The sequence below is a fragment of the Taudactylus pleione genome, unplaced genomic scaffold, assembly GCF_031769625.1.
Source record: "Taudactylus pleione unplaced genomic scaffold, aTauple2 ptg000333l, whole genome shotgun sequence".
Lineage (NCBI taxonomy): Eukaryota > Metazoa > Chordata > Amphibia > Anura > Myobatrachidae > Taudactylus > Taudactylus pleione.
The window spans coordinates 3986414-4002058 of record NW_028284734.1 but is presented as its reverse complement, the minus strand read 5'-3'; the positions used below and the strand labels follow the sequence as shown (position 1 = coordinate 4002058).

The window sequence follows — 15645 nt, the reverse complement described above, 5'->3', positions numbered from 1 at the left end:
AGTAGTGCCCATATGTCAATGCCCCTGTAGTAGTGAACATATGTCAATGCCCCTGTAGTGCCGCTTACAGAAAAAAAAAAAAAATTACTTACCTTAAACCCCGCTCCGACGTCCTCTGCCATCTGGTCCGCCCGGCTGCTCCTCAGAACTATGGGAGACACGTCATGACGTCTCTCCCATAGTGTCCGTGGGGAGAGCCAGAAGCTGGAGTTCAGGAGAGAACTCCAGTCTCCGGCTATCGCGGAGCTGCAGGGAAGGAGCTGGGCGCCCGCTGGTAATAAAATCTCAGCGGGCGTCCGGCTTGGAGCCTCCCTGCGGCGCCGGGCTGGAGGACACTGGCGGCGGGTGCAGCAGCACACCCAGTGCATGTGCACCTCCAGCCCCCCCCAGTTGCGGCCCTGACTTATATCTAACCAAAGGGTACTATGAATGCCTGTAATACTTTAATAGTTGTTGCTCATTTTTATTTTTTTGTGTTACTATGTTTTGATTTTTTTTCTATGCACTAGCCCAATCTATGAATTAGAAAATGTTTTACTCTTTCAGAAAATCATTTTTATTTATTTAAACAGTCATATACTGAATAAAAGTGCACCTAAACTTTCCAAACTAACCATATACCAAGCTGCCACCCACTGCCCATTGCCCTCTACCTCTCCCTTACATCCACTGTCACCCACTGCCTATCACCCTCTGCCTCTTGTTGTCATCTACTCACCATCACTTTCTTCCTTTCACCCACTCTCTGTCACACTCTACCTCCCTCTTTCACCCACTGCTTCTGCGTGTCACCCACTGCTTCTCTCTATCACCCTCAGCTTGCCACCTTCTCCCTGTCACCCTCTCTGTCTCTCCGTCACCCTCTACCTCTCCCTGTCATTCACTACTTAGTGGCATATTGTAATCTTGGGGTGGGTTGTAGCATATTCTTGTACCAAGGCCTGCAACTGCCCCTAAAAAGTCTAATTGCTGTACCCAGTTGTTTGTTTGAAGTTCTAATTGACCTCTTTTTATGAGTTTAGAGAAAGTGGCTTAGGAGAGGGGATAATGAGCATAATGATGATCTGAGAAGGGGGCCAGGGGGTTATTCTGTACTGAAGGGGGGAAGAAATGTCTGTGGGAGAGGATTGTAGGGTGCTAATCTTGCTAAGGGAAGATGATCTGTCTGAGGGGGAGGGGGATCTGCTGTACTAGGGGCTCAGGGGAGATGATGATCTATCTGGTGGGGGGATTATACTGTACTAGGGAGAGATGATCTGTTTTAGTGAAAGGGGGGTCTGCTGTACTAGGGGCAGATGATCTGTCTGTAGTGTGGGGTATTTATGTGCTAAGAGATGATGATAATCTGTCTTGGGGAGGGAGGCTATTCCGTGCTAGGGATGAAGGATGGTGCTGAGGAGACGCAGGATGATGTCGTTGGGGAGACGCAGAATGATGGCATTGGGGAGACACAAGGATAGTGCTGGAGAGAAGCAGGGAATGTCGCTGGAAAGACACATGGGGGTGGGGATGGGCTAGAGACACGCCAGGGCGATGGTGCTGGTGACACACACAGAGGATGGTAGGACTGCTGGTACTATTAAAAAGAAAAGTCTGGGGGACAGTAATCTTCAGTAAGACAACAATTCTAATGAAACCATATTACTGATGCAAATGGTACCAAGTGAGCAAATATATTTTATTAATTTAAAATTGTGTGATATGGGAAACCCACATTTGTCCTGCCCCAAAACTTCTGTTACTATCTCTGGTTGAACCTATGTTGCTTGATAATGACATTAGTTTTATTGTGACACAAACAGGAGGCGGCTTCCAGCCCATGTGATCTCCTGCATGAATAGTGAATATCAGCTCAAGACACTGCCTGTCCAGGGAGGATCAATTTCTTCAGAGGTTCCCTCATTGCAGAGAAGTCATATAGGTAAGAAAACACTCAATCATATGCTTGCTGTATATAATTGTTAATGCCGCGCTGTTTTTGTCTGGAAAGAAGCTGCTCTATTAAAAAATTGTGATTGATAAAGAAATAGTAGAGCGCTAGTAATATCAGTTACACCTGATACAATGTAGCAATGTGCTGTGCGTCAAATTAATAAATCATTGTATGTAGCGCAATAACTGCAATAATGTGTTAATACAGTGTTTATAGCTCTTTTGCCGATTTGGGCATTTGAGAAGTCATTAGTAAGAGTTCCGATGTGATGCCAGTGGTTTGCCTCTCCGGTGTGGCAGGGACTCTTATCTACCTCTACCACTGCAAGGTAGGCAGCAATAGGGAGAGGTAAATAAAAGTCCCTGCCACACCGGAGAGGCAAACCACTGGCATCACATCGGAACTCTCACTAATGACTTCTCACATGCCCAAATCGGCAAAAGAGCTATAAACACTGTATTAACACATTTTTATTGCAGGTATTGCGCCACATACAATGATTTATTAATTTGACACGCAGCACATTGCTACATTGTATCAGGTGTAACTGATATTACTAGCGCTCTACTATTTCTGTATCATATGCTTGCTGTGCTTATTCACTGGAGAGAGGGACTGTGGGCATGCCCATCAGCTCCTGGAGCAGTGGGTATGCCCTCAGCATGACTAAAATGGGGGGAGTGGCTTGTGGGCATGGCATGTAACATTAGACCACACCCCTTGCCACGAGGCCACACCCACTTTCCTGGACGCGCGCCTACGGCGCGCACATAGGACCACTTCATCAGTTTTTTCCAGGGCCACTTTAAATTCCCAATCCGCCCCTGTATATAACTCTTATATGTAACATATAAATATATCTGCTATATCTGATTTTACTTTATATATACACATACTTGCTTCCAAGAAGAGAGCATCCTGCCCTCTCACTAGAAATTCCCCACTCAAAAGACCACACCCCACAACAGACCCCGCCCTTATTAGGGCTGCGTCCAGAAATTTCCCGGGCTGGTTTTCAGGCCCGATCCGCCCCTGACAGTTGTTGTTATAATTTAAACAGCTATCTCACTCCATCACTATAGTAATATTGGCGCCGTACCCACCTATGTTTTGTTAATATCTTAAATTATTGTTAAACAATATGTGTCCATAAGTGCTTATAGTACACCCCCATAAGAAAACTATCTTTGTTTACACACAAGTGAGCAGTAAAAATGACTGTTATTTAGTTGGTGGATTGGTGGCTAATTCTGGTCATACAGGTAATTGATCGCATGTCATTGAAAAAAAGAAGTATACAGATGAATGTTAATAAAGTTACGTAGGTTTGATTTGAGGTCAAATATGCTATTATGTGATGCTGCAATCAACTGCAAATTGCCAGAGGAATCCATGTTCTCATAATTCTTAAGATATTAGACGGTTCATTCTATCTACAGAAAAAAAATTAGATTTATAGTGATTTAGATATTCATCTGTTCCAATGGTCTTTTGGTTACGGATGTACAGTTTAGGGTTAGAATAATAAAGAGCTGGCTTTGAAGTCAAAATTGGCTCCATTACAGTTAAAATCCCCAACAATTGTGGTTCTATCCAAAAGTGTAGAGCTGTATCAGATGTACTAAGAAAACACAGACTTAATGAAACAGCGAAAATTCAAACAGTGCAATTTTATTATTTTCTTACCACAAATTCACTTGAAAAAAGAGGAAATTGCAACAAAGGACAACAAAACAGGAAAAAAAAATAGGAAAGCAAAAAACATCTGTCATTCACATACAAACAAATGGCTTTGGCAAAACCGAGAGATTACCATAAATAAATAAATAAATACATAAATAAACTTTGGATGATGCCATTACCAAGCAGACGGGCAGACAAAGTACATAGTGTTACAAAAGGACAATATTCAGCATGAAACAAACAGCAAAAATGAAGGTTTGCTTTTTTTTGTGAAAAAAAAAAATTCCAGGTAGGAGCAGATTAACACTGGACATGAACACTAAATTCAAACAAGTTTAAACAGAGGGGAGACAGTAATGTATGACCTGCAGAGCAGGTGGCCTGTGAAAGTGACCTCCACGGCTTCTTATTTTACCCCTGTGTGTAATTAGAGTGTTCCATCTGAGGAGAAGGCACTGCCCTCCCTTCCTGCTCATCTCTGACCTTTACACCGATTTCCTTACAGTTGTATTTTTACCTTTGCATCATCGCAACTTGAATTTATGAGACACAACTAACATTTCTCTGCACTCAGCCAGTTCAGTGACCTGGGCAGGAAATGGGACAGTGGGAGAGAGAAGCAAGGGATTATACAGATACATTATTTAGCACACACTGGCTCTGTCTTATATACAGTAAAGAGTGGGTACACAGCCTTTAGTGATATGTGGGGAAGTGTTATATACAGTGAATTGGTTTAAAACCCACTCACTTGCCACCTAACCCACTATAATAAGCCATTACGAAGAGTCCGGCTCTTACTGTGTGTGCCCTGTGAGGGACCTAGAAGCTGCAGCTGGGATACACATCTTGTTAGGAGTCTACAAGGCTAACGGGGAAGCGTCACTGTTAATGAAGCTGTAAGGAGAGACCCGGTGCCGCGTTTTATACTTCATTTAAATAAATCAACGCTGCATCTATACTTTACAGTTTCTTTCAATACTCAGGATGTTTATGCTACATTTGAGAATAGAGAGGAAAAGAACATTTAGAAATCAATGTAGCCCTGCATAAAAGATATTCGCTGCAGCATTTGCCATACAGATGGAGTAAAGTTTATTGCCGTGACCAAACAGAATATCAATCAATTAAACTCTATATCCTGTTCTATTCTCAGCTAAACTAACATATCTGTCACAAGACAGCCCAGATACTCCATTTAATTCTTACCCATGGTGCACCACTGCAATAAACTGTAGACCAACTGTAAAGTGTTACTGTAGGCCTTATACATGGCCTACATTAAAATGCCTAGGGAGAGATGTATAAAAACTTTGAGACAGATAAAATGGAGAAATTGCCCATAGCAACCAATCAGCTTCTTACTGTTATTTCATAGACTGTTCTGGATAAATGATAGTTAGAAGCTGATTGGATGCTTTGGGCAACTTCTCCATTTTGTCTCTTTCAAAGGGGCCTATTCATCATTGGGAACCATCCGGTTTGCGACAGTTAGATATCCAAATCACTGTGAGTTGTGGTAAATACACAATTACCAGAGCAAGTCAGTACTGCTCCAGTGCAGGGACAGCTGCTCCAAAAAGTAGCTGTCCCTGTGATACTTACCGGACTGTGCTGGCCTTCCACACATACGTGACCGGAGCTCACACGTGCACACAGCCAAAGGTCGCGGTGTGTGGAAAATGGATCCACTGGGATCCCCGGAACAACCCCGGAACTCCTTCCCATAGGAAGGATCAGGCACCAGGATCAGCTCCATCTGAAGATGGCGTTGACTCTCAAAAGCAAACTCCAAAAACTGACAGTTTTATGAGTTTGTTGATAATAGGTGGCCCCGTCGAGCCTCTATTAGTAAATGGGCCCGTTACATAAAACTAGCGTTTCCGCATTTGTGTAAAGGACCCATTATTGATTATAAATAGGCCCCTAAAGTTTCATACATCTTCCCCCTAAGTGTCATCTAATTCCTCAATATACAGTCTAGTTACCCTACTCTCACCACATGGGGCGAAAACAAAAAGAAGGAAAATACTATTGGCTACAAAAGAAATAATGTCCATATTAAAAAATTTTATGCTACTGTACTGAAACAATTTGTACCCGATATTTACCGGCGGACATATATGAAAAATGATGCACATGAGAGGGGTGCTGTGTAACCCATTCCATGGGAGTTCATATGCCAACTGCATTTGCTGACACAAGAGGCTCTCAAAAGTATAAATATATATTATCTCATGTTAAGTATTAAGTTTCACCCGTCAAGTTGTGCTGGCACAAAGATTTACAGTACAGAGAACAGGTTAAGCACAAAGACACTCAGTTTGCAACGCTGCAAACGGATAGCTGGACACGCTGTCCTGAATATCATTGCAAGCTTTAAATATTCAATTATTCAAATCGGGCCATTCACATGTCAATACAACTATTGTATCAGCATGCAGACAGCACAGGACAACACACAGACACTTGGGAATGTAATAAGAAAGACATATATAAATAGGCAAATGAAATGGCAAGGGATTCTGGGTAATAATACATCCAATATTTGTTCACAGTTTGTTTTTTTCCTTGTGGCTAAGTTACAGTTATGTTAATGTTGAGAGTGGATTAAATTTGGGAGTTTAGAAAATGCCAGAGGCACTACCCAGTTATGTAGTCTTATGTCAAGCTACGTGCTGATAGATCTGGATGTGACTTGACATCTTTGCTACATGGGAGCCTCCGTGTTCCCCCACAGCTGGTGTCGTTATATCTGGCTCCCTTGGATTCAGATGATAAACTCTTCCACAGAAAACGCTGTCCAGATGGATTTAAGCAATGTTGTCCATAATGACTAGTCCAGTTTCCAAAACACAAAACCAGAAAAAGGCTCCTCTTTGATACATTGGATTCTGATCATAAGGTTAATACTGATATGTGAAGCACAAAAAATACATTAATACCCTCTTGGATCCAGAAAGACTGTGACCCTTGTAACCAGAGTCCCCAGGCTACAGAAGGGTGAGCGTAAGAATTTCTTCAGAGTAGATCAAAAGTCCTTTTGTCATCGTCATCTATGAACTGGCCTAGAATCTTCACAGCAGAGGGGTCCTCTGTGGGAAACAAAGAGAAAACAGCACAATTGTAAGTTACTGAAGGCAGATGTGCACAAAATACACTTGTATCATATGATAGATGTTCCACATTATAGTCACAAAATGACAGCATAATTGTATTATAAAATCCTCCCCTGTTGTGGTCCTTGGAACAATCCATTGAAAACTCAAGGCGAAAGAATTTAGTTATTCACAAAGGAATAAATATTATAGGCTACAAAGTATCACTTACACATGGGAGAAGGTAATGGGACTCACACTTAAGATAAGAGAGTGCATTACAATTTAATTTTCTTTGCCACAGAATAGATACAGTATGTGATTATTGTTCCACTTTCTATCATATTTCTGTAAAGTAATGTGATCACCCTAAATTACTTTATAGGCATCCAACCTCTCAGATCCCCTTCCTCTGTGCTATTGGGGTACTGGATGAAATGGGGAAAAGGGGCCAATTCCGAATGCTACATCACACTCCGCCAATACAATTTTGGTGGCCACAAACTGTGTGATGACGTGGACACATATCCTATGGTAGCTCTCTAAGTAATCAGGCCCCTATCTGAGCTCATCAGGGATCATAATAGCATATAGGAAGAGGTGGGGCCACCATAATTCAGGTAAGGGGATGTAAACGAGGTGGGGGATTATATTTTTGTTTTACATGTCTGGAAAAAGAGTGATAAGAAACTATCCAGATTAAGAAAACTCTGTGAGGTCTAAAAAACTGCACATAAAATATCAGTGGTGCTATTATAATAACAAAAATGCATATAACAATAATAGTGTAATTAGATGACTATACAATTTTTTAAAACCAATTTCCACTGCTGTTTAAAAATCCAGGGTTGTCCAAACTGCGTCTCCTTTCTCTCTTCTTTTTTAAAACTAGATAGTATGTGAGGTGCTAAACATCAGTGACACAGGCAATACAACTCTCCGGTCTGGAGAACATGACGTGTCAGACTACAGAGTACACTGGTGAAGTACTCTGTCAGCTCCCTGTCATCGGTCCTCCTGTCCTATACAATGCCAATGCATGGTACATAGCTATGTATACAACATTTAGAAACTATATTATGCGGCATTGGTGTGGAAAAGTGTCTAAAACTTCCAATCAATTACAAACACAATAACTTTTATACTGATCGTGTATCATAAAAGCTCTTGGATATTGTCAGCATTAGCCACACATGTTTGTTTAAGTAATTATTTGATTTGGTCTTAAGGCCCCCATATGTCATCGATCCATTTCACCGATTCCCCAATCGGACTGAAACTGCCGGTCAGAAATGCTGATTGGCGGCCATCGATGTTCACTGGTCCGTCTGGGAATCGGGGAAATTCATCATGTTAAAAATCCTTGATTTGCTGATCACGATTATATTTTGATCGTGATAAGCATATCTGTGAAATCTGGTGATCCGTGAATTGGCCCAATACTTTGCAGATGTATGGAGGACTTCATTTATACCTCCTCAAACATCACCCTCCTATAAAAATCATATAATAGATATTTATAGATAGTGTAAACTTTGTTCTCATTTTTTACTTTATCCATTACACATACTTTATGTATTAAATTGCATTTCTGTATCTTGCAGCTCTTAATGCAAAACAGTTGACTCACTAACTGCCCTATTGCGTCAAAACCTACTGGAAGGTAGGAGGTTCATCCCAAAGTTTCATTATGCAAGACATAACCATATCTCCTGTAACTGCAATCAGCAGTGAATGAGCCGGATCACATGAAGTTCTCTGCCCTCATCCTGACTTGTTTAGTTATAGTACAGAACTAACAGAACTGGGATTACTGGTTAGCTGGACCTCCTAGTGTCTGGACACACCTGTACCTTGAGGTTAAACAAGAAGAAAAAAATTTTGCGGAACAACTTTAGTTGAATGTTTAGTCATGTTCCAGACTTCTGGGCACTGAGTAACATAAAGGAGAGTCATTTAGAGGAGAGAGTGTGCCAGTGAACTGCTACTGATACCAAGAGAATGAGGCATCTCCTGTTTTATTTACACTATCTACAAGGAATCGGAAATGTGTGTGGCTGGGTGAAATGCTTAGCATACTTGTGATAACAGTTGTTTGCTCAAACAACAAAGCATGGGAAGATGTGTTTGTCAGAGTGTTACTTCTCAGCAGTTATGCACAATATAGTGTGCAGTGAGTGAGGAGGGCTAGCCCGGTTCTAAGGCTGTGCTGTCTCTGTGCGACCTTGAACAAGTCACTCTGAGGCTGATTCACAATTAGGGGCAAATCAAATAAATGGAATAATTTTGCACCAGGACCAAACCATGTTGCGTGGCAGGGAGTGGGGAGGGGGGGGGGGGGGGGTCAAATTTAAAATTTGCAGAGATTTAGATTTCAGAGGGGTGTATCATCACTGAAATCTAATTGCAGTGGAAAAATAAAACTCTCCAGCATTTGTGGGTTAAATGCAAAAAGAAACCAGTATTTACCCTGTACACAAGAAAGTATCTGCGCCCCATTTTTACACCCACAATGTCATTGTTTTCAGCATTTACATACAATTACATACAAATGCTTATTAAAAAAACAAATCTATTATCTGACACTCACAGAATGATCTACATGTGTGACAATTTTGTTGAATATTAGAATCAATGAACAGCTTAGTTGCTCTGCCCTAAAATGCAGAGATTGGTGTCATTACTGGACGGGATGTCAAAGGTTTGCCTACTATCCAGGGATCCCATGAGAGCTCCATGAAAGTTGTAAAACTTCTGGGAAAATTGTCAAGTATGCCTCAGGATATACACTCACTGGCCATGTCCTGGTCACTAGGCCCATTTCTAGGTTCCAATGCTACATGACAACCATGATCTGCCTAACTCTCTTATAGTATCCAAAATGTAATCTACAAATGTGTAGAAAAGCTCCTGTATAGCATTAATGAACACCACATACTTGGTAACAAAAAGTAATGATAAAAATAAACTTCAATAAGTCATCTGACCATATGATAAAAAGACATCAGTGCTTGGTGGTGAAAGTTCCAATTTCTGCAATCAAACTTACCATGCCAGTGTGCAGTGCTTTAAGATGGCAGATGTTTCCATGTGCTGACAAATGCCGTGGGGATAAGGGAATAAGGTACTGTAGTTATGCTGTTCCATACATCAAGTGTTGGGTCGTAACAGTCTAATGTTTTGCACCTCTGGATTCCAAAGTAACCACCAACTACAAACAGTTTGTTGCCAGATGCGACTGCATGACAGCTCATTCTCTTGGCAGTCACATCTCCAGCTTTAGTCCATTGATATGTCTCACTGTTGAACTTATAGGCAGAACAGGCTGAAAATTCTGTATCTCCTCCCATGATGAAGATCTGGGTTCCCAGGACAGCTGCTGCCGTATAGCGCCATGGCTGAGGGCAAGTGGCTGGTACACTCCATCTGTTTTCAGAAGGATCGTAGCACTGAACCTTGGGCAACTTATCATGACTGACACTAGTCCCTCCAAATGCAAATAATTTGAGCTTTGCACTGACCACGGCTGCATTACTGACACCTTCTCGGAGTGGAGCTACCATGGTCCACTTGTTGGATGCTGGGTCATACTGTTCCACTTGTTTTAAGGACACAGATGGAGAGGCAGGAAGACAGCCAGTTGCTGCAGTGTGCCCTCCTACTACATACAAACAGTGTTTCAGTTCAGCAGATCCATGGCCAAACCGTGCAACAAGCATCGGGGCAGCCTTCGACCACTCTTCATGAAGAGTATCATAGACCCACACATCCTTGGAAACACCATTTTCAGAACCCCTCCCGCCAGTGATATAAACTTTGCAGCCAATTGCACATGCACTGAATTCTTTGCGGGGACTGGGGATGTCTGCCTTGGGTATGATTTCTTTTGCTTTCTGGTCAACAAGGTATAACTTATCACACATGAAAGTCTGTCCTCCTAGGAGAAACAGGGCATGGCCTGTTTTACGAGGTTTAGCACACATGCTCGTCACCACTCCATCATTTTGTAATATTTTTAATTTGCACCTAATGGCTTCTTCTACCAATTCTTTGCTTTTTTTCTGTTTGATGATAAGCTCCTCCATGGCCACATTCTCCATGAGATATATGGCTGGCAGCAGAGCTAACCTTACCGTTTGGAGCAGCTCAGATAGGTAACAGTGTCGCTTATTTAGATCGTAGTTGATCCAGTTCATTGCGGACTCGTACACCATCCTCTCATCTTCGGTTTCCAGTTCTTCATGGGATAAGAGCTGTATTACCAGTTCTTTGGGCAGTTGGAGAAAGTCTTCAGTTTTGCAGATGGTTTGGAAGTTGGTAAGGCACATTCGCCAGGACAGTTCATAGAGCTTGGTGCACTGGTGGGCGTCGGAGAGCAGAAGCATGCCTAAACAGTTGGTCGGATGAAGGTTCTTCTCCAAGAACTCGGCACAGGCGTCTCTGATGTCTTCAAACTCTAACATATCCCCGGCTTCCAAAAGGGACTCAGCATTTTCTTCATTGATGATGACTCTGGACGAGTAGGCATAATCCAAGAGAAGTTCTAGAACCTCTGGGTGGACAGCACTGTGGAAGTTCACCTCATTGGCCTGACTTTCTTTAAGGCCACCACTAAACATGGCTTCGAAGTAACGACTGCAAGCAGCAAGAACCGCACGATGGCAAGGAAAAGACCTGTTTCCCGCCAGCAATAGGACATCTGTGAAAAGGCATTGCTGTCGTAACAGGTTGAGGTGAGTAAGTACATTGTCGGCATATGAAGATTTGTGAAATAAGTAGATGTTCATAGAGCCAGTACTCGCTCTGGATTTGCGGTTCTCATGTATGCTGACTGACATTTTCTTCACTCCTGTAGGGAGACAAAACAACAGATGTATAATTAGTCACCCAGACAAATATTGTAATGAAACCGCACATTATCCAACCTCCCTCAGTAATTCATATTTTCATTCCTTCCATTTATGATATACAGAGGTAATTCGTACACAACACACGTACACAGTGGTGTCAGCTATTTCCTTGGCTGAACCAATGATAACGCAGCCTATAATTTACTAGCATCTAGTAACATCACTGAAAGGCTGCACGATAATGAGATCAGCCCACAGAATAGACTACACTGAGTGATTTCGAAAACTACACTGTAATCACCACATTTTGGGGTGGCTCATCTCCCACAAGTCTGTTTAAGGATTGATGGGTTAATTCCTTTATTTAAATAGGCTGCAGTGTAGCAATAAGGCATAGCATTAAGCACTGCATGAACAATTAAGTAAACTGGTGGATTCCCTTAAATTAACTCTGAAACAAATAACAGCATGTTTTACAATTCTAACATTTTACTGCTTAGATGTCATGCTTTGTACTTTCCCTGGTGCAACACAAGTATCACATTTTTTTAGACAAATCATCTTCCACCGGCTCGGAAGCCTTGTAAAACCAGTTTCCCAGCTTCTTTGTGATATCCTGCAGACTCACCAGAAAGCACAACCTGTTTTCTCCACACTTCTCATCTCTGACATTCATCCGAACCACTTTACACATGTCAGCATGCAAATAACACGATCATAACAGGAAAACATATCTGATAGCTGTGATACATGCGATAAGGGGGGTATTCACCCAAACAGCTATAGGTGTTGAACAGTAACAGCACTGATCTCAGACCTGTTCAATGTAAGTCAGGGGCAGAGGATCTAGGATGCCCAGGACATAATGCAGAGCAGTATTTTGAGAAAGTCTAAGCACAAGACTGACAGGTCAACAGCTGCACAGCAAAGTTAGGGGTCTGGCAGGAAAGACCCTTATTAGTTTACTGTCCCTAAAGTACATCTAAATAGAACATCCTCACTGATAATTGGATTTCCTGCTCCTTGTAAACTATTAGCAGGATAATAAAATAATTATAGATGTGTGCTGACCCCAGTGTTTTGGTTTTGGATCTAGATTCATCTTCGTGTTTTGGTTTTGCAAAACCACCCTCAAGTGTTTTAGCTTTGGATCTGGATTTAAAAAAAAAAAATTTAGATTTTAAAAAAAAAAATACAGCTAAAATCCGAATTCCGAACCGCTGGAAGATAACCGCGCCTCACATTTATCCGGATCTCCTCAGATTAGAACCGTGACTCGGATCTGTCCAGAATCATGAAATTCAGGTGGATTCAGATTTCTGGAGAGCCAAACCGCACATCTCTAATAGTAATGTAATCTCAGTGGTCATAAAGAGGTTTCCAACACATCCGTTAGAAGTCTCTCTTCATTACTGTCATAACACAGGTTAATTGAGTGATATATAGCAACTAAACATATCCCTGTCATTACCTCAGAGTGGAGCTCATGCAGATCAGTGCAGTGGCATTTCCATAATGGGTGCACCCATGTTCTATCATACTGAACTCTCCGGGGTCGCATGTCTGCAGCAGCCGCGCCGTACAAATCACCAGTAAAAAGGCGCAACAGCCATCTTCCCGTCATGTCCTAGAGAGGAGGGGGCCAGCGCAGAGACTGCACATTGGCCCCCTCCTCTCTTAATATGGCCCTAAATAAATTTCAATCAATAGAGTCCTGTCCTGTCCTGTGAACTCTGCAGCCCTAGACTACCTGCAGATCTCCTGTTGTAGAACTAGAAGTTCCAGCATGTCCTGCCAGTTCCACAACCGCTTTTGAGGCACAGTGTAACTACCATAGGATAAGAGGTTCAAAGGACTGGATGACAAAAAGTTAGATGTTCAGATGGGAAACAATGAGGTTTCTTCAAATTACAAGTGTGTGTTTAACTAATCTAATGTGTCACTCCACCCATACACAGTACTGACACCAGCCTCAGCTATCTGAGCCAAGCTAGATATACTGTACAGATCTTTGGTAACATAAGGAATGTGTCAGTGTTTATTCTCTGTTGGCTTACAGGACGTATGCAATGCCAATAATTTCTAATAGACCATGCCATTCTACTGTACTTCACATCTACTACGCAATTGTTACATCGGGGTCTATTTACCATAGGTACAAGATCCTTAAATCTGGCAAAAAAAAGGCTATTTTTATTGAAAGGGTTTCTCCCTATATATCAAACCCAAATAAGCTATAGCTAGTGATACCCGTCACCGACATCCTCCTCCTGCGATAGCCTATTTACCAAAGATTGCTGCGGTACATGTTCCAGCGCAATCTTCTGATCACTATCACATCACATGATGCCGATATCAGGGCACAATACAGCAAAGACAAAAGCCATATTTAGTAAAATGTTCTAGAATCTTCTTTGAAAGCCTGGGACCTGTCTCCCAGTACAGAGCACATGTGGCCTGGGACACGCGTGCGCAGAGGTACCACGAATGGCCGGTAAATAAGTTAAGTCTGTGCTTAACATTGCCGAGCCAATATTGCCCAGCATCATACAGCTGCCCCAGCAACATTTTATTGATAAATAGCAATGTTAGAACATTTTCTCTTGCTGTGATAAGCAACAATAGAAAATGTCATCTACCACCACTCTTTGTCATATACCCATAGTATGGTCATAGTGCAGCTTTACCTCTTGTTGTCAACCTGTCCTTCAGTAGAGGAGTTAGTAAAAGAGCCAACAGAGGGCTGCAGGTGTCTGTTTATAAAGGTGATCTCATTACTTCTACAGTAACATGAAGGAATTCATCTGACAGAGACAGAATTTATAACCACTACACCGGGGAAGGAATGTACATGTGTATTTGACTTCAAGGCTTTTTTGTAAGGTTGTCAGTGACCTTCAAACAACAAATCAAACTAGTACAGGGAAATAAAATCATCAACCCTCATCATGTTAAAGGGACTTTAAATAATAAAACCGAATGGGTACACATACTCCAATCATTATTAAAAAAAAAAAGAGTCTTTCTTTGATCGTGATTAAAAAGGCTTTCCCTGATCACATTTGCACTGTATAGTGTTTAATGTGTTTTTAAATTGTGGTGTGATAGAGAACATATTTAATGCATCACTGTAACCTATTGTTCATTAGAGAGTATAACCTAGAGAACAATAGGAACTGAAAAACCTGGAAGTGTAATGTAACTGTTTGTGGCATATGACCTCTTACTGAGAGCTTCTAGGACAAATGAACATAATGTACAAAATTGGCCCAATAGATATCGCATTTTAGAAAGTTACTATGTGTCAATGTGCCAAGGAGTATTTATGCCAGGTCTGCAGAAAATAATGTAGCCAGTCAAATCTAGGTGGCAGAAGGATCTTTAAAAAGCACCAATTGAAATTTTCGCAATCAGTATTTTTTTCTGTGCCTTATTGGCTGCTTGTTCTTAAGACTTTGGGGTATATTTACTAAAGTGAGGTTTTTTAGAAGTGGAGTTATTGCCCATAGCAACCAATCAGATTCCAGCTATTATCTTCTAGAAGGTGCTAGATAAATAAGTAGAATCTGGTTGCTATGGGCAACAACTCCATTTCTAAAAACCTGTACTTTAGTAAATATACCCTTTTGTCCAGCCCGGTTTTAGATTTATAATAAAACAATATGTACAACCAATCACTCATCTTGTTAGATATTTACATATTTCACCACCATACAGAGTAACAGACGCCATTGTTTTTAGTACATTGTCAGACAAAAAAACATAATGGATTAGTCCGATAACCAGCATAGTCAATGTGCATTTGTAAGAACATGAGCCTAAGCTCATGCTGGTAACACGCTTTTAACCTAACACAACATGACAGCTAAATGTGCAGCACGTGTAGGGAGTATTAGGTATATCCAAACCATGTCTATGAATTTATTGAATACTGAGCTCTAGCACACAGGTTCTCTCACTGCCAAACATTCCCTGTACAATGATATCTGAATGCCAAGTCATTTCTAATATATGTAAGCAGTCTCTAGAAACCTAAACTGTCCTTACGTCTGCAGTCAGTGCAAATGGTAGTTAGTAATAA

The 15645-nt window shown here is 41.5% G+C and overlaps 1 protein-coding gene across 2 annotated transcripts in view; it reads right to left on the bottom strand.

Moving 5' to 3' along the window:
• Window positions 1–3584: 3584 nt before the first annotated feature.
• Window positions 3585–15645, bottom strand: part of ENC1 (ectodermal-neural cortex 1) — a 28200-nt gene continuing 16139 nt past the window's right edge. For both annotated transcript variants that reach the window (XM_088443749.1, XM_088443748.1), the window contains exons 2-3: window positions 9764–11563; window positions 3585–6711 (exon numbers count right to left, since the gene is read on the bottom strand). In XM_088443749.1, coding sequence (XP_088299875.1) covers window positions 9783–11552 — 1770 coding nt within the window. In that variant the 5' untranslated portion in view covers window positions 11553–11563 and the 3' untranslated portion in view covers window positions 3585–6711; window positions 9764–9782. The remainder of the gene's footprint in view (window positions 6712–9763; window positions 11564–15645) is intronic.